At 43.5% G+C, this 25,680-nt stretch overlaps 1 protein-coding gene across 12 annotated transcripts in view; it reads right to left on the reverse strand.

Moving 5' to 3' along the window:
* HDAC4 (histone deacetylase 4) overlaps nucleotides 1–25,680 on the reverse strand; it is a 267,634-nt gene that overhangs the window by 80,802 nt on the left and 161,152 nt on the right. For 6 of the 12 annotated variants that reach the window (XM_042783708.1, XM_042783716.1, XM_042783709.1 and 3 more), the window contains 4 exons: nucleotides 22,668–22,788; nucleotides 16,937–17,058; nucleotides 3,689–3,829; nucleotides 643–755 (listed from right to left, as the gene is read on the reverse strand). In XM_042783708.1, the coding sequence (XP_042639642.1) occupies nucleotides 643–755; nucleotides 3,689–3,829; nucleotides 16,937–17,058; nucleotides 22,668–22,788 (497 nt within the window). The remainder of the gene's footprint in view (nucleotides 1–642; nucleotides 756–3,688; nucleotides 3,830–16,936; nucleotides 17,059–22,667; nucleotides 22,789–25,680) is intronic. The other 6 variants (XM_042783715.1, XM_042783714.1, XM_042783711.1 and 3 more) reach the window with 3 other exon arrangements.

The following is a 25,680-nucleotide window of genomic DNA, read 5'->3' on the forward strand; positions in this document are numbered from 1 at the left end:
CCACGGCCCATCATCTGCCTTTAGGAAACGGTGGGTTTCAGTAACCCGGAGCGCAGGAGCTGCCGTGTCGAATTAGACTCCAGCTTATCCAGCCCAATACCCTGCCCTCCACATTCGTAGCAGCAGATGCCTCGAGTGATGGTGAAAGCTTATGGGTTTAAAAACTCCCACACGGCACCGGGCTTTCACATCCCTAAGTGGGGAGGAAAAGGTTAAATCCGTTCCCTTTAATCCAGTTCTGGCTTGGCCATATTTAGACTAACCTACTGCACGCAACAAATGCACCTTGTATACGACAGATGAGAACAGCTTCCCCAAATTTTAAAATACTTGCATTTGATCGGGAAACACTCTTCAGGCTTTACCTCGCTAAATCACTTTATTTTTTACTCTCTCCTCACAACAAAACCACTACAAGTTACCACAAGCAGCTTGTGAGCTGGCTCAGACTAGATTTAATAAACAGATAACACATCCTGTCAGCCCAGATTGAGAGGTAATTCCCAAAGTCTGCTCCGAGTCACGATCTGAGTTTCTTTTTAGGGTGGTGCACACCGGTTTGTACGCTCAAATTCCTAAAAGTCTGCAAAAACTGATTAGAAACCCAAGCGTTAAAAATCAGAGTGAGGAAGGGCTCTGTACCTCTGCTTGAATACTCGTGACTGATCCTGCAATTCCGTTCTCGGCGCTTATGTTATTGGAGCTGTTGTTTGGAGAGCTGGGACCAGATCCAGGAGCACTGTTGCATGCAGAGTCTAAAAACACATCCAAAACCAACTTTCAGCGTTACAAACAATCTCCGCGATGGTATTTAGACAGATAACAACCCCTTGAGTTTTGTTTGGGAGGAAAGGAACCCTCCTCCTCCCCATCTCCCCCCCTAAATCTTCCCAGGGCTCTTGAAATACTGACGAACACTTTCAAATGGTCTGTCCAAGTACCTACTTAACATATTTATGTCTTCTCCTCATGGGGATTTCTCTTATAGTGTATTAATAACTTTAAATACGATTGGAAGATAATAGAAGACATGGAAGGCTTGAAGAGGCCAAACTGGAGGATGTCAGATTGTCCTGCTTCATTTTTCTAGAAGTGCTTCTCTCACCCTCTTTAGCCTGTAACCCTGACGACACCCTCTTGCCACATCAGACCTCACGCTGGAACAGCCAAGGAACCATCTCAGCGTTGACGTTCTCCCGTGCAGGCTCCTGGTGCATCTGGCTTTACTGGAAATGCGCTGCCAGCACCCAGCCCTCACACGTGAGAGCTGACCTCTGCTTTTATAAAGCAGCACTGAGATTTTCTGGGGCAGGCGAGCGGGCACACGTAACGTCCCCGTCCCCTGCGAAGTGCCCGCACCGTGCCGGCTCCTCGGAGAAACACGACCTACCTTGGGCTGCCCTTCACACAGCACGGCAGCTCCCGCGGCACTGAGCTCCCCCAAACTGCCCAGGGACTGACTCACACGGCTGATAGTTTGCCAGGATGGCAAATTAAATTATTTTAAGAGATTTAAAAGCTGATGGAGACGGCAGCGGATGGACAACCGGCCACGCTCATGGCTGAGCACATTTTACAAAAATCAGGCAAAACTCTACAGGGTCCAAAGCACTAAATCTGTTTCACGTCACTTTTTTTTTTTTTTTTTTTTTTTTTTTTTTTTTTTGGAGGGGAGGAAGGTGGGGAAGTCTTTACCACTCGGGGAGTAAAACACTTTGTCATTGAAAACACCCAAGGCAGAGTTAATCCCTCAATCCTGTTATCACCTGAACGCTCAGAAAATCCTTTCAGCTTTGTATGTTTTATCAACAGGGAATTTATTCCCTGTAATCTCGCTAACCAGAATCACAGAGGTGACCAGCCTGAAATCAAAGCCTCACCATTAATGATACAGAAATAATAACAAACAGAAACAGCGCATGAAATTGCAACAGTCAGAAAACTTCCCTCAGATCTCTCACCTGGGGTATGGCACAGCTTCCAGTGTTTCTCCTTTTATTTTGGAAGGTAAATAACATTAAAACTTTTTTTTTCTGAACCTTCCTCCTCCCCAAGCACAGGATTTGCCCAACACCAGAAGAATCTCCCAGCGGCTGCAGCAGTCTCCTAATTGCTCTAGGATGCCCCAGTAGAAATAAAAGCCAATTGTTACAATTTGGGGGATCTTAAAAAATTATTTCTTTCGTGGCATTATTCTGTACATACTATTTTGCTATGTTGATCCTTGCAAGTACCTCTAGCAAAGATTTTTTTTTCTTCTTCTTCTTTTTAAGAAAAAAGAAGCCTTGTTGCTTTTTGCTGGCTACGCATTTGGGGACGCATCTCACTATCAAGGAAACTCAGCACTGAATAACACCCAGCTGAGCACCTAACATTAACATTGAACTTCTCCATGGAAAGCAACCTCGGCGAGTTTTCTGATTGCATGGAAAATAAGTGTTTTTTTCTGGGACTGTGTCATTAACTACAACGTATTAGATCTTGTGCGTGCTACCTCGACATAGGAAATCTACCTGGCGCATTCAACCTGTGAAGATGTATTCTTCAAGGATTAAATGTAACTTCTACTCCCTGCAGTGGGACTTCTTTTAGAAGTTATTTTCCATTCAAAGGTCTCCTCTTACTGTAACAACTCAGATATTTTTCTAGCCAGGCTCCAGCCTGGCTTCTTGAACCAGGTCCACGCTCAGTGAGAAGCTGGAGCTTCCACTGCCATTTCTGAAGGCATCACTGGGACCACACAGTCAGCCACTGGGGCTCGATTTATCCTAAAAGCTGCACGACATACATGAGGAGTGAAGTGAATTCGATTCTCCGATTTGATATAAATTTTGCTTCGCTATTGAAATCGTGTATTCCCTCTGCAAACAGAGAGGCTCTGATACAGAGCGGTGCACAGCCGCCCCAGGGTCTCCCAGAACCACCCTGCTCTCTTTTAGAGAGCTCACTCTGAATTTGTTTGAGTGATGACACTGTGCCTTAAAGCGAGACAAGCCTGGAAAAGCTGTCACACAGCGGCACTTACACCGACGCATCCCTAGATGGTGCTAAGAATTAACTTTATGGTAATGTATATAATCTACTTTACTCTGATCCATCTTTACAAACTTTACTCCCAGAGGAGTATTATTTTTCAACAAGAAACTGTCAAATAAGTAGTCAGGAATATCAGCTATATATATATAAAAAAAAAATGACTTACATGCTTTAAAACTCTGGCGTAATTACTTAACAAGGAACTATGGCAGTCTGCCCAAATCCTAAAACAATCAGAGGTTGTAAAGCATTTACTGCCGGAGGACAACAGCCACGAATTATGGCCTCCTCATGGGTATTAACAGGATCACCTTTGAGAAATTTTATTTCTCGACAACCTGTTGCTGAAGATCACAGAAACGCTGGGGAAAAAAAAGTAGCACTCTGGTGGAATATGTGGATCTGTCTGCGCATGTCGTAAAACAAACTCCAAAAAAAAAAAAAAAACCCAAAAAACCCAACCAACTCTCATTGAGCTGGTAACACTGTCTTAATAGACGGGTACCCAACAGACCGACGCCGCTGACGCCCACTGGCATCATCCACTGCTGAACTCTGCCAACGCTGAGAGGCACACGAGAGATCCCGTCCGCACAAGTAACTGGACGCAGGTATCAATGCTGGAGAGGGACATCCCACATTTGTCGCTTACCCGACGTACCTGTGACATCCAGCGGGCGCTTCTTAAGAGCAGTAACCACCGGACCGTCTTTTCTGCGCAAGAGGGGACTGCTTCGTCTTTCGGCAACTTTTTGCTTTAGTCTGGATCGTAACTTCAGATTGGGTTCAGACGCTGACGAGAAAAAGCAAAAGCAAAGAGTGTTTTGGTTAGTATTATTTCAGCAGTTTCTTACTCAATGCGAAGGCCGGGTTGCAGTTCAGCATCTGCAGAAGCCTAAATGAAATTAGTCATCTGATAGCATTTATTTGGAACAAAGACTTCTTGATGTAATGAACAGGTCCCAGCCTATGCGATATCTGAATTCACTGGCAATGAAAGTCAATAGCATTTTAATGAAAAAAATAATCATCATCCTGCAGTGTCTTCTTTCATATGAAGACACAGACTTACAATCTGCTGTGAACTCATTCAGGCTACTGCAGAGAGCATCATTCACATCCCCTAGCTTCCCATCTCTGCCCAACTCGCTTCCAAGCCAGTGGTAAACCTAACTCATGGGATCAAAAAAAAAATCAATCCAGGAATTGGTGAGACAACTGAGATGTTGCTGTTTGGTCAGTGTGGAGCATCACCGTGGGGCTGAGACGCTATCTGTGACGTGTTGCTGAAATGGGCAGCTCCACACCCTTGGAGTCATCCGACCCCATGGTGAGCTGGCTTAGGCAGGTATGCCAGAGGAGGGGGAAGGAAAATACGAAATTCAAACCCCACAACCAAAACGGGCGAATCTTTTTCTGCTGGTTCACCTCCCTGAAGCGACTCACCTTGGAGTCAGATGAGCCCGTGTCAACTGGAGCCAGGTCAACTCAAGAAAAAGGGCATGAGAGTGTGGCCAAGGACAAAGCCAACGCCAGGGAGGAGAAGGTTTGTTTATTTGGGGAGCAACTTGGTTACATCATCGCAGCCACAAAGTTAAACCATATCTAAAAACACATCAAATACTTCGAAAATTCAGGGCTGCCAAAGGTAGGTGTGCGTGTATTTCCTGAAGCCAGAGTCTGACTTGCTTTGTGTACATCATACTTTTGGGAGACTCTCTTAAAAACTTCTGTTGTGCCCAAATCCTGAGATTTCATTTCTCCAAAAGTCAGAGCGGAGCTCCTGGGAACCCCCAATGCCTCAGGGTTAATGACTGCTGGCAACACCGAACACACTTGCACAGCTTATCAAGTTTTTATAAAGGTAATGAAGGCTTAAGTCAAGATTCCTCCTGCCAGATGATTTTCTCTGTAAACTTTCTGATCTCTTGAGTATACATGAAATATCTGCTTTGGCGCTTGAGGGCTCCTGACAGTTAGGAGATTTGTGAACTGGCCCAATCTTTTCCCTTCCTCTAACTCTTAAAAACTCTGCAGCTCAATCCCTTTGAACCGGCAAATCCTGTGCTCTCACCATTAACTAATGACACACTCTGCTCCCTACACTCCTGGGCCAATAATCTACATTTCTTTAGGAAAACTAAAATAGGGTTTACAAACTGATTTGAATTAACTAAGTCCGGCTATAGATATATTTCCCTACAGCTGGCTTTGCCACTGGGTCACGTAAAAGAGCAAGCCTGACAATGTTAATTGCAGGGCTCAAAAATTGGAAGGCTGATGAATTCAGCATCAAATGCTTGAAGTTAAACCCTCAAAACAGTTCTCTGATGAAACTTTTGGGAGGAAAACAAACAAACAAAAAAGAGCTTTTCATAAATGTTTTGGATGGAAAAAATGCTACCAAGAGATAAAGGTAGCATAAAAAAAGAAGTATCAGACTCCTCAAGACAATGCTTAAAATGCAGTACGAAGTGCACTAGCAAAGGGGGAATCATCTTACATGGCATTTGCATATAAAATGGCATGGGACCGAATGTAAATCTGTCATTTTTTTTGAAGGGCAATATCAGAAGAGTGGACTAGTTAAAACATAAGCGTATGCTCTAACTAGCTACTTTATAAAGTTCTCTTCAAAACAGAAGCTGGCATTGTTTTAAAAGTAGTCTTTGGGCATATGAACACTTGGTACCTCATCCCCCATCCTTTAATTCACAATTTTTATTTGTTCCAAATATCGAGTATTTGAAACTGTCTTGAAGCTCTGGTCAAGATTTTAAAGAATAAATGGGAACATGTCATAGCTAGATGCCGATACATCCAGTTTAAATACATTTGCATTGCCAACCAACAAATGAAATACAAATACAAATGAAATACAGCTGCTGAAAGGATCTGTCTTCTGACACAGAAAAACATGACAATAAAAACTGTACTTCAGCGCAAGTTTTATTCATATGCAATTTATACCCTGCATGGTGTTCATCTGAAGTACGTCTTCTGTGGGGAACAGACAAGTAATTGTGTGGCTTTCAAATACAGAGAATGAATTGGTTAGAAACACCTTAAAATGGCAGGGAAACGAAAGATCTGGGGTCACAGATTACCCAACACGACCAGATACGTCCCATACATAAAGCCACAATAAAAACATCCTTCCATGTAACAGGAAGGGAATGAGCATAGAAAATTACAGCCTTAAAAAAGAAAACACCTCAAGAATAAGTTACGGCAAAAGCAGTGTATTATAATTTGTCAGACAAATCTACTTTCAGGCGAAACTACTCCATGTATTTCTCTTTTGCTTCCTCAGCCGGAGGACCGAGTTTTGAAACACCAGTCTATTTAAAGAACTGCATTTGTTCAGTTCCCTGTGATTTTCTTCCATTTATCCCCCAGATATAATCCCAAATCTAACATGTCATCAAGACCTCAGAGAGCATCATCCCTACAAGCATTTAATTGGGTGCTATATAGCCCAAAGTAGGTGAATTAAAATTCAGCACAGGCAGCACAAAACAGTCTCAAATTCAAAGAATTTCCATATAGCATATTTTATAATAGAACATGTAGCTTTCAACAGAGGCATTTCCAAAACTCAAAACAATACTTTAAGCTTATTCAGATGGTTTTTAAACTACTCTATAATGAAAAATATTTTTTAAGCTAAAGAGACCTGTCCCTCAAAAGTATAAAGTAGGAATTTAAGCAACACACAACTATCAGTACCAGAGACTCAACACAGGTTCAGCGTTGTCTAAGGAAGACCAATTCCACCGAAAACCTCCTGATATTCACCCTGTCAGGCAACATGCCCTAACAAAGCCTTGCTCCCCATCATTGTTAGCTAGCATAAATTTAAGACAGCTAAAGACCAAATTACAAAACTTACTAGTCTTCCACATCTTAAGGTGAGGTCTTTTAAACAAATGCCCTAAAGTTATCAAAAAATTAGTTTGATTCCTGTTTAGCAAACAAATGAAGGCCCTGCCCAAGTCTGAGTCAGCTTCCACAATGCCAGTGGGATTTCTTCAGCGGTGACATATTTAATTTGGCCTATAATAAGGATTTATACAAAGAATATTTTGTTTTCCTCCAAGTAAATTAATAACTAGAGCATAAGCCAAAAGCTTCCCTAGTTTTCACAGGCTCAAACCCAAGTTACCCTTCTTATACGTCATTTATTGCAGCAGGATCCGTGTAATCCAATTCTTCAACATTTATGTCATTCTCATTGTTTTCTTCCTAGAATTGCATCCACTAAGCTGCTGAACTAATCTGACATTAAGTCTATGGAAGTCAAAGAACACAGTCCTGGGCAGCATTTGCCCTGTTCCCATTACCCATCTACATTTATGGAAAAAAAAAAAAAAGAAAACCATGCACCATGAAAGCCCTGATTCCAGTCCTTGCACATCTTAATTTCAGCAGCTGGGGACTGAGAAGGGAAACTTATTCTTTTATTATTATTTTAAAGCTCCATACTAAGCCTCACCAGCCAGGCAAAGACCAACACAACTACCTTGTTTCTCTCCTAACATCCAGGTCACCCCATGGGTAAGCACAGGAGAGAGACAGCTGTCTGAAACTAGCCTTTTGCACATCACAAAATTTTAATAAAGATGAATTTTCTTTTGCTTAAGCAGGAGAGACCACACGTCCTGCAATTCAGTACTCGCTCCCCACTCTGTGGCTTCTTTGCTCCCTGGCTGGCTCTATCCCAGACCTTCATTACTGCTCCTTCGTGTGCATGGTGTGGTCTCCCCTCTCCAAAAATTGTGGATCGTGACCCATCTAGTCAGGAGGGCCTGCTAAAACTGGACACAGTAAAATTCATCTCTGGTCAAACAAAAAGATTGAAAATTGTTTCACCGTTATCCCTCTGAAGCCCAGGCAAGCCAAGGTGCTGGATTTTCAACACTTGTAGGCATCAGCATAGAGGGGGACAAGACGAATAGGGTCCCACAAACATACCTAAGAGAGACAGGTACCACAGGGCAAAAGTGGCAGCAGAAAATCCCCAAACCAGAAAGCAAAACAAGAATAAAAACAAGACAGCCTGCTCTTCTGCAGAAACAAAGCGTTTTTTATGCCATCCAGCATGGTACTAAGCTCATCACCTGAAATAATACGCCTAGGAACACAAGTACATGATTAGAAAGGGACAGATAAAGACATTTGCTGCGTTTTCTTCCTCTTCTCCTAACACTGCGTTGGCACAAGCACTGTGGAAGAGCTCTGTGGAAGGGCTATTTCTGGAAGTACCGTGTCCTTAAAATTAAAACTTATTAAAGGTCAGCATTTGGCACTTTTCATGCTGAAATTTAGTAGTCGCAGCATTTCAGCAGTAGAAAGAAGGCTCTAACGCCCATTAAACTGAGCACAGAACGCTGACACTTTTTACAGCTTTGCTATCATTTGCTTGCCTGACGACAAAACCACACAAAATCACAGCGTAACGGAGAACCACGAAGGTTTCCGCTGCGAACAGCCAAAACTGGACTAGAAAAACAAACACGTGGAAATGCCACATCTCATTTCTGTCTTTCCCTCTCCAAAGCCTAAATAAAGACAGCAGCTCTGCACAGTTCAAAGCATTAGCTGAGAGGAAAGGTAAGAGATATGTGAAAGGGACAAGGAATAGAAAGGAGAGAATAAGATCCTCCAAGCGAGTTTCTCCAATAAAGTGTTTAAACCAGCACTGAGCTCTGTAGAAGGTAAGAGAAAAAGAGGCAATTTCTGATAGCAACCAAAAAGCTGCAGTACCTGGAGCAGAGGGAGCCACCAGCTGCCTGAACATGAGGACAGGGAGCAGCTACAAAACCGGGGAGACCCCAGCAAGTGACCCACAGTGGCCACAACTTTTGGGGACAACCTCCTTACACTAAAATGAGCTTTTCCCAAAAAACTCTACAGGCATTGTAAACTCAAGAACTGCACTGACCTTTACTGAACTCTAACTTGTTAATATATAGAAGTTCCAAGGTGGGTCAAACACGGATGGTGGTGTCCCCTCCACCCTTCACCAGAGTCCCACAGACCATTTGTTTTTGAGCTGCAATCTGTTCTGTACCTAGAAACCTTCCTGCCATGGCTGTGATGACCATGTCCATGCCTTGTCCTGCCAGCTCTGTGCAGTTTGCCTTTTTTCCCTTCTCCATGCTGTTTCCCACAAGCATCTCCCCTCCCCTTGCTGACACTGGGCTGCTCCCGTGGGAAGGAGCGACCTGCCCTACCTCCAGCCTCCTGCTGCCCTGGATGCTCTTCCAAGGAACTAAAAGAGCAACACCAACCCAATAAATCAATCTCATGATGTCACACACGGCTGCAAACTGCTGAGGGCAGGAGAGGGGAAACAGTGCATCGAGAAGCCTGTAGGACATGGCTTGAGAGATGCAGTTTCCTTAGAGCTCAGCTGTCGTGTTTCAATTTGGAGAAACCACTCCAAATTACTGCTCTGGATGTCGTTCACGTGGTGCTTGTGGTCAAAGCTGGCCCACAGATGACAGACACGCACTCGTCACGCACTCCTAGCTCAGACTTGATTCTCCTCTCTGCAAGATGCAGCGGCCCAAAGGCCAAGTGTCTCAGCACTGGCCAGAACAAACCTGGGCACATATATATATATATGTATATGCACACATAAAAGTGAAATTCTGCGTGATCCTGGCAGTCCCTGTGAAGCAGAAATGGAGCTGAGAGGACCAAGGAGGAGCTGGGCAGGTTCAATGAATGATTGAGGGCTAGGTCCTGGGCCTCCTGGAGCCCCTGCTCCCCAGAGCAACTAAAGACATTGAATCTAAAGAGACACTAAACCAGAAGATTTTGTTCAGTCTTCTACTGAAAGAGGTGTCTCCTTCAATGCACCACTGACAGTACTCCTCAAGAGGTGCTCTGATGGGAAGTGCTGGCTTTCCCCCATGGATCCCCAGGGCTCACATCAAAAGTGCACCCGGCTTTATCAGCGCCCTGGGCGAGGAAGGGAGGGGGGTGCTCTGCTTTTTGCTTGTAGGCAAGGCTCAACGCTAGAGAGAAGCACCCAGGGAACACAGTCCATAGCTGCTGGCGCTAAAGAAAAACATGGGAATGGAGAATTCCCCAGTATGCATTTAGCTGCGATTGCCAGAAGAAATGGAAGGACTAAAGCAAGCATTTGCTGGTCCTCCAGCTGCACTTTGGTTTGTTGCTGCTCTCTGAGATGTCAATGGACTGGTCTGAAGAGCTATTCTGTAGCATCACCGTAATAAAGTAATTTCTGTGTTTGATAAATTATTTGTAGATTAGAGAGACTGACGCCCTGACCAGGAGCAGGAAAGGCTATTTATAACAATAAGGATTTCTCATGCAGGTGAGTGCCTCCTCTCAGCAGAGCACTCCCCGAGGCAGCGCGTGGGTCCCTGGGACACAGCGAGCCGCCCAGGAAAGCCAGACCTCTGACCACATCAGCTGGAAGGACAGCGTGGGTGGGAAAGCAAAGATGCTCTCGAAGTTGAGTGACACTCCATGCCGTACAAAGCTCAAAGATTTTCTCTAAATTATACTCCTACACTGCACCAGGATTTCAGCCTACTCTATTTTCCTCTAAACAATCTTTGTCATAAAACAAGCCACTTCAAACATTCCAATAATCAGAAGCAACTCAGAGAGGTATTATGCCTTTCTTGACAAATGCAACGTTTTAATTATTGACAAATCCTTTCACTTTCCCTTCTCTTTCTTTTAAATGCAAGAAGTTCAGAACAATTTCACCTGCTTGGCTGCAAATAAGACTCAAAACAACTCGGTGCTTCTGCAATACTGTGAGGAAACCAACATCACAGGATGCTGAGAGAGTTTTCCTCTCTGAGGCTCCTCTCTTTTGCACGGAAAAAGAAGAATATTAGCAAACAGGAGACAGTTAGTGCCAGCCCACGGGCTCCCACTGTGAGCCAGTGAGCGTACGCTGTGCACACGCGCGGATTTGTGGCTCCAAGCAGGGAAGGACCACGCTGCCTGTTTCATGGCCAGCAAGCGATCGGGATGCTGCAGCCTAGGCACATCTCATCATCACCCATCTAAGTGCAAGCTGGGGCTTAGAAGAAGTCATTGCTCCCAATCTGCCCATGCTTGATTCAGCCGGAACAACAACGTCGACCTTTTCTATTTCTTCGAGGAGTGGGCTGGAAACTCTGGTGGTTGCCAGGACCATCAGCTTGGGCAACGCATTTATTTCAGCAGTAGGTCCCAAATGGTGGTGAAATTCAGGAAAACCACTGGCCAGGGCAGCCCTCCAAGGGGCAGTTGGGCCGGATTCTGCCCGTTTGCACCACATACAGGCAAGCATGAGGAGAGGTCTCCATTTCGTTGCATTCCTTTCCTCCTTGAGGGAGGTCACTGCAGCTAAGGGGTGCGTGAGCCGTGGGCTGACAATGCCAAGCTAAAAACTTCTCCTTGGATCTTTCCTGCTAGTTCTTAACTGTGTGGGTTGTGAAGGCTGAGGACAGCTTTTTTTTTCCCCTTTACCACAAGCCCTAAGACACAGTTCTTGACCTTATAACCAGTTCTCCTTCTTCTGTCATCACTCGTGCAGAAGGCAAGAGACGTTGCTGAGATGGGAGGGTTTTGGGTAGGGTACTTGTTCTTCCCTGGTCCCCAGAGAAAAGATGCTGAAAGAGGGGTCTGTGACACTTTTACTCGTCACTTCTCCCCAAGTACATACCACACGCACGCATACGCTCATTTACTATCTAAGGCAGGAAATTCAGAGACATATACTTGCCAAAGATGTCTTTGTAAGCTCCCAGTCTGGCATTCAATTCAGTCTAGCTTTGGAAATAGTGGAAACTCACACCCTGAGATGCTATCCCACAGCTCTGCAGTGAAAACATATTTGGGACCACAGGAATCCATCGCCTCCTTAAAATCTTCATGCCCATCAACATCCTTCTGATCTTCTCGTCTCCAGTGCAGCCAGCTGTGATACTGGAGGTAAAGGAAAAGCCAGGACCCAGAGCCTCAGAGATGCTTCACAAAACAGTGACCGTTGGCTGCAGCAGCCACAGGCCAAGTTGCCCCAGGAACTGAGCCAAAGGCACCAAAAAACAGCCACCCCGTTGCTCTTGACGGGTGCAGGAGGTCTTCTTGTGCGCAATGAACCACAGCGGTTTGGCAAACACCAGAGGGTCACTCAGCACAAATGTAAAAATGACAAAATGAAACAATAGGGCATTTTTGATACCGTCGGCTTTGTCAAAAATCCCACCTCTGCTGACAGATCTGTCGGGAGAAAGGTTTAAAGAGCAGCAGCGAGCCCAGGGCAGGGGAATTAGGCCGCAGCAAAGGCACAGATCCCTCCCGTGCGGGCACGAGGAGGGCCGAAGGAGAGCAGCTGTCTTGGGAAAGGTTTGATTTATCCAACAGCAGGAGCAAAACCATGACAAGATCTGAGCCTGCTTCACAACCCACACGGGTCCTACAGATGCAGCCATTTTTGCACTGGCAACTTTGGAGAACATCTTTTATGGGCCCTTCAAAAGAAACGAGCTGTTTTTCTCACTTTGGGGTCAGGTTTAAATATAGATACAGGGAAATGTTTCCAGTTCGCGCATCCCAGCGAGCTGAATGTGTGTTGGCCAGGCGAGTCTAGCAGGTGCCGAGTTTGGCAAAACTTCTCCTGATTTTAGCGACAACTAATTGAAATGCTGTGGCTCTCATCACAAACCCTGATTAGCTGTCAAGTCCCAATGAACACAAGGAATCCTTACCCTACTTCTATGCAGGAGTAAGTGGGAAAGCTACTGTCTGACAGGACACGGTCCAGCCATGCACGGGATGTGAAAAAACCCCAAAGCAAACAAAAACCCCTATGTAAGCAAGAGGAAAAGCATGTCAAAAAGTTAATTGGTTTTCTTTTTGCAGATCTCAATGATGGTGGTTGTGTCAGCTTTCTAGTTAACAGCATGTTTTAATACGTCCACTGCTCACATTTCAGAAAGCAGGGAACACCATGAACAACCTTGTCCCTGGGGAGAAAATGAGGACAGAATATTCCTTAGAAATGCAAAATGGAAAAGCTATGTTAAAAATAACTTCAGCAGCTCCAAGAAAGCTGTTGACAAACAATCAGTTTATCTAAATAAAATAGGGTTGTAAACCCAAACAATAGGGTTATCTAAGCAGGCGACAAAAGACTGCCCCAACCCAGACTAAGAATCACTCTGAAAGGATTCTCCAGAGTTTTTTTTCTTAGAGGGTCCCAGTACAGCACATAATGAAGCTTCATTAAATTTGGAAGACGCCAACCTTGATCTGGGGGCAGAAAAGGCCACTTATATTTTCCCCCTCTCAACAGCTGTTGACAAAATGCATACACTAAATGAAATGTATATATAATAAAGGAAACTACGCAAAAGGGGAAATAAAAATACTTGTGCTAATCCAGTTATTTAACAGCAAAAGCATGAGCAGCAGCAACCAAACTGTTCTCAGTTCAGTTAAAAAAATGAAGAGCCCCGAAGTGTTTAGATAGAGGGAACTGAGTGAAATGAATCCCCCTCAGCCAGGCTAAGAACAGGATTCAAGCAATTAGTGTCTGCACCAGCCAGCAGCCTGACAGGAAAACAATTTTGTGCAGAAACCAAACGGCCGAGAAACTGGAACATAATTTAGTAAAACAAATGAGACAGGGTAGGATTTCAGGGGACAGGATGCATTAGGAGCGCGTTGCAAGCGCTGCCTGTTTCCCATGCTGAACACTTTCAAGCATCCTTAAAAGATCGCTCACGCACACGTCTCCTCCTACCAAAGCGAGCGTGGCCGGTGCGCCGGGTCTCTCCCACAACATTCGCACGTGGGCTTCAAGGCTAGAAAGTTATCTCGAAGTGTGCACACAGGGATAACTTGTGAGCGCCTCATGGCGCTTTAAATAAGAGTAAAGAAAGGTAGTATTTTTAAAACCCAGCGCAATGACACGCTTATTCTTCCTAAAAATTTCTCAATGTGCAGGACAGGCTGCCAGCTCTGAAAATGCACCCTAGAAGAAATGATCACTCAAACTGCTTTCCTGCAGCCCCCTAAGTCACCCTGTCCCTCATGATGATGTTGGTCAGATTCCAGGCCTGGTAATCAGAACTGTATTGTGATGGACTCTTGTTATTTGAACTGCAAATATTTAATCAAATTTAATAAAATTGGACTGCACGATATGGTGGTTTTAAATTACAAACACAAAGCCAGAGTTTTGCCTGGTGCCAAAAATCTGAAAAGCTCACCCGCAATAAAGAACTTTATTTAGGATGGGCTCCAGCCTTCCCTGCCTTTTGTTTACACCAGACTGTTCAGGAGCCTTTCTTCTCCAAGCAACTTAACATTCTTGGCAATGGGATTTCTGCAGGATATCGCTATGCCAGAGACTGACGTGCTGTTGCGTTGAAAGGAAAATAAAAGAAAACAACAGAAAACAATTCTCCCCTGAACCTTTCAAGTGAACTCATTTGTATCACAGACCAGTCCCCAAAAGATTAATGCTGGTGCCCAGAAAGAACAAGCATCAGCGTTCTGGAGAAACCAAATCAGCTCGACATCTTCCTGTTTTAAAACAACAATGATTTTGGTTGCTTCCATTTTTAATAATGCGATTAGGTACATTTATCATCCTTAATACATCCTGTCCGACAGGGTTTTTATTCAGACAGAGTCTTATTGAGAGCTCAGTCTGGGAAGCAGCAAAGGGGTGAGATGTGCAGATGCTCTCCTTCTCCTGCAGAAATCCCTCTCCGTAACACTGGGAGCAAGAAGGGCGTCTGATCCTCAGACTCAATCTGACAAGTAACGTCCCCTAAAGTGATGGGCAAGGGAGGTTTTGGAGCACGTCAAAGCCCATTTATGCCGTGACGTTGCTGATCCATCAGAAATGGATCACCTGGCTCTGCAAGGTATAGGAAACGTCTACCTATCTCTCAGAATCACGCCGTCCACAGGCCCTGAGCGATAGGTATGGTGCCAACGGATGCCTCCCTGCATGGAAATGCTGCAATTTCCCAGAGGAGCCTGAAAGCCTTCAGCAGAAGAGAAGGGAACAGCAGCTACGCCTGCCAGCAGCCTGGCCTTGCGTTTCTCCTCCCAGGCAGATGCATACGCCGAGCACATCTTTGTGCTTCACCGGCCTTATTGCTGAAGGAAGTCTTTGAGGGCAGTCCTCCACCAGCGCTCACCTTCCCTACAAAAGAAAAACTCCTGAAGCCCAGAGAGTATCAGTTGCTGCTGCATCGTCAGTGCCCGGGATAGCCCGCCTGCTGCACCTAATGGGGTGTTCTAATTTTAGGGTCTTTCATTATCTAGAAGAGTTGATTAGAGGATGCCCTACCCTTCAGCAAATCCAGTTTTCTAAGCTCTGCTTTTGGAGTCCTCCAGAAAGGGCACAGTAAGAACTACCACCACCAAAGGTGAAGGGTGTGGTGTGCCCAGAAGGAAAAAAAAAAAACATCTCCTGGAGAGGGTTTTGCCAATTTTTGGTTGACTTCTTGTGCAACTGAAGTGTTTGGCACTTGTCACCCAGCCCATCATGCCTCCTGAAGGGGAAGACAATCTACTGCTGAGCAGCTGAGCACCCGTCCACAGATCCATCCAGAAGGCCAGGTGCCATGGTCCAGAATAAGAATCTCCCCAAAAGGTTTTTTAAGAACTAGGAGGCAGGAGGCACAAGGCAGCAGTGTGAAGATTATTTTTTCCCCATCAGATAGCAAAAGAAGAAAAAAAATCCTCAAGTTTACAGAGGTAACAAGAATTGTGTTAAACCATTCACTGCAACTCTGACCTTCCCTGCTTCTAACTACTGGGAGAATAAGTGCCATGAGAACACCTACATCCCTCCCAGAACGAAAAGAAGGGGCTGCCAGCTCTTGGGAACTGATTTAGAGCAGCCAATTTGAGCAAAGACTGCAGTAAATCCACAGGGAGATTTGGTTAATGCACTGTCATCGTTCCTTATTGCAAGGACGGCACACTTTTTGACTACTGGTGCCCATTCCTCCACATTTGAAGATCCATAAAACATACCCGAGAAATAGCGAGGCAGCGCCTCCAGAAGGTGTGAAGTTCAGCCATACCCCTGCTTCCTCTTACCTCCATGCTCCATCTTTTCAGAAAAGCTTTTTTTCCTGCAGTGATTTCCACCATGCAGCCTTGTCTGCACCATGCACGTGAGCAGTGTCGCTCCCCCACTCAGGACGAGCTCACGGAAGCTCAGCTGTTCCCCGAAGGAAGCAGCTGAGGAGCACGAGCTGGCCAGGTTAGAAGCTGAGGCTGTGTTGGCTTAGGCACGCAGTATGGAGCTGAGGACCACAGCCAACCAAAACAACCTGGTTTACATAATATATAGTTGAGAAATAACTGACCTGCTTAGCCACTGTGCAGGCAAAAACCTAACTGAGAAATAACTGTCTAGGTGTGAACCAAAACCCTTGCAGGAAGTCCCAACGCTTTGACTGGCAGAAACATTTTTATTTATTTTAAGTATAAACTTGTATATAAAATGCAAATCCCAGAAGAAATGAACTTTTCTTGGTACTTTTCTCACTCAGCAAAACATACTTCGACTTCAGACACCCAGATCTCTGTATTAGCTTTGACTTTGTGAAAACATCTCACAAACTTTGACACACAACTCCGCTGTCTCCTGCCTGCAGCTTTGCAAGCTTGCACACCCAAAGCACCTCCAGCCTCCCCCTAACACTGCGCGCACAGTGACAGATGAAGGGGGAGCAGGATGGAGTGGGTGCTTGTTAAATAAATCACCCCATGAAATGCAGCTTTTCGGTAACATACCTAAAAAAAAAAAAAAATAAAAAAAATAAAAAAAATAAGAGGACCAAGTGTCACAGCAAAGACAGTAGGCAACACAGAAAATCAACGTGAGCGGTACCTGTTTTTCTGAGTGGGAAGTCATCTTTGGAATCATACATCCCCAGTACAGGGTGATTGTAGGTGCCGGATACGCCACTTTGGGGTGGGGAGCTCTGGTCCAGAGAGCTGTGCTGTGTCTTCCTGCACGAAAGGAAAGAGAATGGAGACGCACTTTACACCGGTGACACACAAAGGGAACAGGTGCAGCTTCACCTCATCTGTTATCTTAGTGATGATCAGTGCAAAGAAAAAGATCTTGGTACTAGCTTTCTCCTCCTACGTACTCATACAAAAAAGACACTAAAGTCGAATAGACAGGGAGGTAAATAAACATGCTTAATTTTCAGTATAAGAATTACCCCGTTGAGCATGGCTCAACTCATGAAAGTATTTAACCATGAGTATAATTTTAAACACGTACTCGGGCTGGGTTTTGATAAGTCATATCCCTGAAGCTAAGCATGGGTGTCATTACTCCCCTCAGCCGCAGCACAAATGAACAATTTCCCTTCACTGAATAAAACCCAGACATAGTAGACAAAGCCTAAGGATGAAACAAAACTGAAGGACGAACACATTAGGTGCCACACGTTTAAATTGGCTAACAGCAGCCATGCTGCATAGGTGGTCTTCTGCCTTTTGCTTCTCTGCCTCCCGACCCAAGTACTTCGCAGAGATAGGGCCAAAGCACTCAACACCTTTCCAGATTAACTTCTCGAAGCTGATAATTTATAGCTTTGTTTGAGCAGGCTGCTGGAAGTAAATTACAGTCTGTTTGCTAAGGATATTAAATAATGAATGAGTTTTCTAAGCCTCCTACCCGTTTGTTGGCTGCATCTTTCCTACTTAATGACTTGTGCCCAGCCTTGCTGTTTCTCAGGAGCTCTACCACCCCGATCAGTACAGACTTTGGGAAGTCTCCACACTCTGCATGTTAGCAGAGTAGCTACATCAACAGAATGACTGATTTAGCCATACGGGTAACAGCCACACAGCTATCCAAAAATCTTACCCTTTAAACCTAAATAACCAGAAATTCAACCCTGTATTGCCTCTTCAAAATGCTAAAGAATATGGGAAAACAGAACGCGAGCACTTTGTCAAAAGAAGTGAATATTTGAAATTTTACCAGGCATTCTTGGAGACCTTGGTTAAAAATATTCTCCTACAAAAGGTTCTTTAAGGAAACAAAATGAGCCATTCCCAGTTGAAAATTACACCAATTCATCCAGTTCCTTGAGTAGTATGTTTTGAAAGCTCAAATCAGAAGTAGGCTGTTTGGTGAGACACATAACATCAATCCCACTACGAGTTATACCCTTCAAAAAATAAGGGGGGCTAATGAAACGTCAGGAAGATGCATCAAATTTTCTCCATGATTTTGTTACAAATAAACCTCTGAAAAGTTTATTTGAACATCTACATCAAAATCTTCTATACCCACAGTTCTTACCAAGCAGTGTGATTCACTGTGGTTGCCTAATCCTCCCCCCTTTATATTCCAAGCTTCTCTGTACATACAGGCAGAATAATTTTTCAGGCTCTTACACGGTTGTATTTTTCATTAGCATTTGCGCACATCGTGTACTCTTTTACATTCGCACCAATAAATGCCCACATGCACGCAGTTTAATCATCACCTGAAATCAAAACAGAACCAAACTGAAAAATATTTGAATCCCTCCTGAAAACAGAAGTTGCTTTCTCTGCCCAGATCTGTTCATACCATGGGAAGGCAGCACAGAGAGATGTTTCACAAACAGGAAGCCTGGACGCTGCAAGCCAAGAGCCCTCAAACCCATCGTGTCACACAATGACATTTTTTGCTCTTGCCTACACAAGTAATAGACTTTTCTTTCTCCTTTTTTTTTTTTTTTTTTTTTTTTCGATCATGACTTAAGCTGCACAATCACATACATTGAAGCTATTTTCATCACTTTGTTAGGGAATGCGCAGGAACTCAAAGCGCCTGTTTAGATGTGCTTTGGGGTTGCTGAATGACAGATCTTTAACTCTGCAAACAGGAATGCATTATACGGCTCGCGGACTGGGATCCAACACCCTACGCTGCTTCGAGCAGAATGCACCGGTCTGCATGCCTGCCCAAGAATTTCAGAGCTCTTGAAAGAGATCAGATCGCAGACTAAATTGAGTTTTCAGGCATTCCTGAAAGCACATACCTTCACATAACGCACTCCCTGTTCTTTGAGCTCTGAGGTCCTTCAAAAGCCCATGTGCACAGCGAAGCATACATGACGCTTCGAACATATTCATGCAGTGTAAACTGAATATATATTCAAGCACACTGTGTTAGAACTTTTTGTGTACAGAGACTGTAGACACCCGGGTACACTGGAATAATTGAATGGATAATTGTATCTCTCTACATCCTTACCATGCAAATACTCGGTTAAACTCCCTTTCATCATTGCTACTGCATTGAGTGGCTACTTCCTAAGCGCATTTCTGACGACTTCCTAGGGAAATAACAGCCCTGTTTGCTAAGCTCAAGGTGCTTTGTCTGTGTTCCTGTTAAGCCACTCTTACTTATGTTGTATCTTGAGGAGCAAAACCTCCTGGGAGCAGGGCTGTCCAGTGGGTTCAGGATCCACAGGAGGGACAATCTGACAATCAAATTCAGAAGAACCTCTTTTGTCATTGCCTATCATCAACGTAATCTAAAAATTATAGTCCACAAAGCTTTTTTAAACAATTACATACAGACTGAAGCTCTATATATCAGAGTTTACAATGTGGTTTGAATTACCATGGAGCTGAGGACTGAGCAAGACCTCTGTGAAAGCCCCCAACATTACTGAGCATTACCAAGTTCTTTTCTTTCATTTAGTAGATCCTTTGGACTCCCGACTATATTCTGCAAAACCTCTAAAACTGGTCCCTTTTCACCTCAAGGGTTGATCCGCACGTGCGTGTGCGACAATGACCCTTTAACACCAGTGATTAATCAGAAAATATTTAGTAACTATAAACACTCAACGTTGCACCAGCAACCGACAGTGTTGATGTTCAAACAGATACAAGGTACTGAAGGCAAAAAGCACCCGGACATCTCAGTGGACAACTGAAGCCTGGCCCAAAGGGCCAGGGGATCGACAGCTATTTCACACGTCAGCAGAACACGTTTCATGTCACAGCCGTTGACGTAGAACTGCTGCGGTGCTCAATACCCTTAGGAGATCTGTTTTTTCCAAGTAACGCTTTCAATTTTTTTAAAGAGGAATTCACAAACCTTAATAAGACCAAAGGAAGTGCTTAAAAGCAGGCGTGTCATTTAAAAGACTATTTCAGCATCTGTTACCATTTAATTGGCTTGCCTGCTCACAGTAGGAGCATCAAGTCTATCTTCTGCAAGCCTCATTTGTGTGTGCTAAATCCAAACACCACCCAATTGAATCACATTAGAAGTATGTGTGTACATAAATAACTTTATAACTGAGCTGGTAACCTATGAGATGCCATATAAATAAACAGTAATATGTAATTAATTTAAAGGTTTTCTCTTTTTTTTAAAAAATATTTTTAAAATAGAACGGAACCGAAAAATGTTCAACTTCTGCCTTAACAACTCCAGGGGGCATTTAAAAATCCTCCACTGCAAGATAAGACACTACCTTCACGCAGGCCTGCTGCCATCTGCCCTCCTCAAAGGCTGAGCGGCACAAGCTCCTGCCTGCCTGCAACTTATCACTGAGACAGACCCTTAGAAAGATTTGTGAGGCCTTGGAGGCTCCTTCTTCCCTCTTCACATCTTGTGTTGGAAACCAGGATACTGATCCTCTTCCCACCACAAAACAGATGGAGGGAAGATGAGGGGATGGCGAGCCCGTTAAATCCACAAGAAATAGGACAACCCCCTGCGCAACAGTCTGTATGTTGTTGGCATCACAGGGAACCTAAACAATATATTGGTGCTCGGAAAGTTCTCAGCATTAGCTTAAAACAAGGCAAGGAGCACAGCGAAACCGTAAACATGACTTGGGTAACTAACCCCCCTGCATCACCCCCTGCCCTGCAACATACAGGGGTATTACACACCGCTGCCCTTCAGTTCACCTCCATATTATGGATTCTTGGTGAAAAAGCAGTTAATTGAAAACTGTGCAAAACATAAGGAATTCAGAAAACTCCCAAATCTATTTTTCTCTCTTCTAAATTCACCTGCGATGGCAATTCTATGCCAGGTTTCTTCAAGGCCAAAGGACCAAAGGGTTTGGCAGAAAGCACTTATTTACTATCCTTAATTCTAATTGACTTGATACCACTTCTGCATTACCAGGCATTTTAACCAACTGGGAAAAAAAATGGAGAACGCGGTGGCTCAAAGGCTGCAGCCACCTTTAATAAAATCCCCAGATTTCTTGGTCTCAGTTAAACACCGTGGAAAAATCAGTTATCTGCAAAAGATATTTATGTCGTCTTGACTGAAATTCAGTTTCTCCTATTTCTTCTACTATCCTTGATACCAACCTAATGGGCCTTAAATATTATCTTTGCATAAACTAACAACATTTCACTACTTTAACCAGTGCCATAACCGTACAATTTTCAAGTCTCAGGTCAGATTTTCAGAGATGTATTAAAACTGCTCCATCTCACCCTACTGGAATAATGTTTGAATTTTTCTGCCAACTACACTTCAGCATTTCTGTACTGGCTCATAGCTGGGATATCTTTCAAATTTAATTTCAGCATACTTTCTCGAATTTGGAAACACCTTCTGGCTATGACCTCATCAACCCTGTACACATGCTAATTTCTTAAATCTTAAATTATTGTCAGACACTTGGCTTGAACACAAATTTCATAGCAAAATTTCTTTGACTTCTGTCATTCAAAATTTCATGAATTTTATGGACACTAAAGATAAAATCCAAAATGCTATTTTCTTTTTTTTTTTTTTTTAATTCTTCCCCAATATTCCCAATGCTAGAGTAGTGGAAGTTTCCAAATCATCTCAAATTTTCTCATTTCCTTTTTATACAACAAAGAAGTGAATTTCTGGAACTTTAACTTGCACTTTGTTAATAACGCCATCATTTATATTTACTGTTTGGTGCACTTGAACTAACTGAATAAGTCCCTCTTTGCTCCCATGTCATTGTAACACCAGCTGTTACCTCCTCTACCCACAAGACATTTAGGTTTTCTTGGACACCAACAGCTGAAAATGTAGATGTTGGGGCAGTTGCAATTAGAAGTACAAACAAGTTACACTTGATGTTTCCAGCAGTTTACAGAGAACCACCAAGCAAACAAAACTTCCAACTTTCAGAGGTGAAGATGAGCAGTAAGCATTGCTTTAAAAATGTAACGCTAGTTCAACTATCCTGAGCTGCAACTCACTAAACATAAAAAATAATTTCCCCGTTTTACTGAAGTTCAAGTTTTATAACACCTGGCAGGACAAAATCCTGGATGAAAAGCCAGAGAACTTACAAAGGTTGATCTTGATGGTAGAACTCATGAGTTTGAATAATCGTGGATTAAAGATGACAGCAAAGAACTCTACTCAGAAAAACAATGAGAGCATCGCGGAAAATAGGAAAATTATTCACACTGAAACCCTCTGGGAAAATGCATTTGGGAAATGGACAGCAAAGTCAAACTCTGCTTCTAACACTGTTCTGGTTTATCCAGAAAACACATCAAGGTCTATTCCCCACACCTCCAGCAATTGTGAAAAAAGGTGGCACCGGCTGAATCGTAAAGATAAGCCCAGTACCACTTACCCGTACCAGAAGCGAGGGTCGCTGGATATACAGTGGTTGAGATTCCGGTGTGCCAATGCCTTCTTCTTATTTAAGACAAATTCTTGTAATTTCATCTTTACTTCTGTGCTTGCCACTGCACCTGAAATGTCAAACATAAAAAAGGATATTTAATCAATTCACATCCTTTAAAGAATTTAAATTTCTAAAAAGATTCAGAATTAAATCTTTGATTTCCAGTCCAAAAGAAGAGCTTTTCTTTCAAAGAGAAAAGAACAAAGCGCCTCCAATAAGGAGTGCTCTTTTATTTTTTTTTTTTGCCTTTAGCTTTGCATATAATCACAACTTATGTTTGAAAACAGAGATTTAATCAGAGATTTATCATTTCACTATAAAAGATTTCTGAAGAGGATTTTTACACTTGCATAAAAGTACACTTAGAATAAAGCACTTGTACTAGGTATTCCAGCTTTCTTTTAATCAAAGGTATTTCAGAAAAAGGGTCTTGTGTACACTCAAGTTTTTAAATGTCACATCTGCAAGCAGAAGGGGAATGAAACGAATGTCTCATATGTAGATTTTGTCTTGAAAACTCTTGTAAATAGGGACCTCTTTGTTCAAAAATATCTGTGTACAATAAGACCTACATAATATTCCAATTCATTTACAAGTGTGCAATCTATTTCTTCAAATAGAAAATCTAACATTTAAAGAAGAAAGTCAGTAATTTTGTAGCATAGAGTTAAAATGTCAACTGTGTAATTTCTAATCATTATTTCCTCCACAATAGAGACCAGTCTGTTTTACTGCGATGATGGATTAGAATTATCATTCGGTTGACAGAACAGATTCGCAGGCAGAGTTCCTGATGGAGTAATGCATAGGAAGTTTGGCAAGCAGAACATGTGGAAAATGACGGTTCATCTATACCGTGGCGTAAAGCAAGAATTCCAAGGGAAAATATCTGGGCTGCAAGAAGATGAAAAGGCCAGGAAAACTGTCTGCTCTACTGGGAATAAAAACTTAAAATACGACAAGGTGATCTTTTGTCTCCTGGATCATACTCAGCAATGACATTTGACAGGTTGGGGAAACGGTTTTTTGTATCTTCCCCAAGCAAAGAAAACCGCAGTATTTCTATAAAGCACTGTCTGAAGATGTAAGAGTGTTCAACCACTGAAGTCGCCTTCAAAAGCTTGAAAATTTACCTTTTTGGAGCCCTGCCTTTCTCACTAGCTCTACAAACGTAGGGTTGGCATGTAGCCCAACAGGAAGTTCAGCTGAGGAGCTGGAGATAAATTTGTGTGAGTGTAGCAAGCTACACAGCTAGACCAGAACAGGTGACAAATTCATGCTTAAAGGCCTTCCCACTCCAAAAACTGTCATCTTTAATCTAATTGCATTTTTAAAATAATCAAACATGGCTGTGTTCTGTCAGTTTTGGATAAATATGACATTATTTAGAAGACTTGAAGCTAAACATTTTTGAATCCTGAGGTTTACAAAAGCTCCCCTGGTATGTCCTCCTCCTTAATTAGTAGCTGAAAGGCCTCATATACACTTAACAAGATAAAAACCTGTAGGCTTCTCCTTCCCTGGGCATCATCGGAGCCATGGACCAAGCTGTCATGCAAGACCTTTACTCAGCTCTCGACCCTTGAAAGACTGAAAGTTGAAAGATTACAAGAAAAAAACCCATCTAACTCACTTTTAATATAGTATGTTGGGTTATTTTGGACCCAGTCACATTGTTACAGGCAGAAGCACTGTGCAATATCCTGTAAAGATGTTAAAGAGGGCTCCAAGGGCAGAAAGGGACAACCTGTCACAAACGCGACAGAATGTCCCGTGCAGGGGCGTAAGCGAAGAGGACGAGAGCAGAAGGCAGACATCAAAAGCCCGTACACACAGAATAAGTCCACGGGCAGGAAGCAAGACACTGGACCCCCATGGAAGCAAAAGGCACGGCAGAGTAAAAGGAGGATGAGAGAGAAGGAACGGGAGAGCAAGAGCCCACGCAGCAGCCCTGGCTGGGGGAGCAGCTGTGCACGGTGGGGAAAACCAAGCTGAGGAGCTGGCCTATTGATTTCGGAGGGCCTGAGTGATTGGGAGGAGAGGGGAGCAAGGAGCAGATCAACTGATAAGACTGCAAACCCGAGAGAGCCACAATGAGCAAAGCACTGCAGACGGGATGGCTCTGAAGAGCCAAAAGACTGAGCAAGGTTACTGCCGCAGAGACAAAACCAAGTTATATATTGTCCCAGGGTCAAACAGTATCCAAATATAGGATAAGGCAGGGGTGATGCGGAGAGGGTGAGGGAGGGCAGAAGCAGGCCCAGGCTCTCACGGAAGGAGGAGGTTGTACAACACAAGAGCAGAGGAGCAGAACAAATGGAAATGAACGGGAGAAAGCCCTTAATTATAGTGTGGGCTGATCGCAGCTGGCCAACTTGCAGGAGAAAGTCCAAGACAAGTCACGATCTGAGGCCGCCTGAGCAGCAAGGGATTGAATGGCCCATGCCCAGAAGTGTCTGAAGACACCGGTGCACTGGGCTGGTCCTAGGTTCAATCCTAACAGTGGAAAGACAGGATGACTATCGCTCCTTATCCTGCACAACAGCCATCTCTACTCTCGTATATATTTTCCTTCCTTTCGCAGAAGTCATGCTTTTGATCAAAAGTTTTACGATAGCAGGTATCAGTTCATGAGGGACAGGTTAAGGCTCCCAAGATGAGAACCCAAGGAGCTGATATTGTGTTAAGCTAAACTGATTTGCGATTTGTCTTCTGAAAGGTACAAAACAGTGTATTTTGGCTTACAGTGATGGAGGAAGGAAGAAGAATAAACTACACATCTGTTAAGCAGTCTTCATATTTCAGATCAGGACAATTTTAGCTGTGTTACGCTTAGCAAAATTTTCTGATGTGAGAAAAATAACTTAAGTATTCTTAAGAGCTGAGCTGCTATAATGATTATACACCATAGTACTTCTTAAATAAAAAGTAATTTAAAAATAAAACTGTAGCCATGGGA

Source organism: Tyto alba, unplaced genomic scaffold, assembly GCF_018691265.1.
Source record: "Tyto alba isolate M040663 unplaced genomic scaffold, T.alba_DEE_v4.0 Super-Scaffold_7, whole genome shotgun sequence".
In the NCBI taxonomy this organism is placed as follows: Eukaryota; Metazoa; Chordata; class Aves; order Strigiformes; family Tytonidae; genus Tyto; species Tyto alba.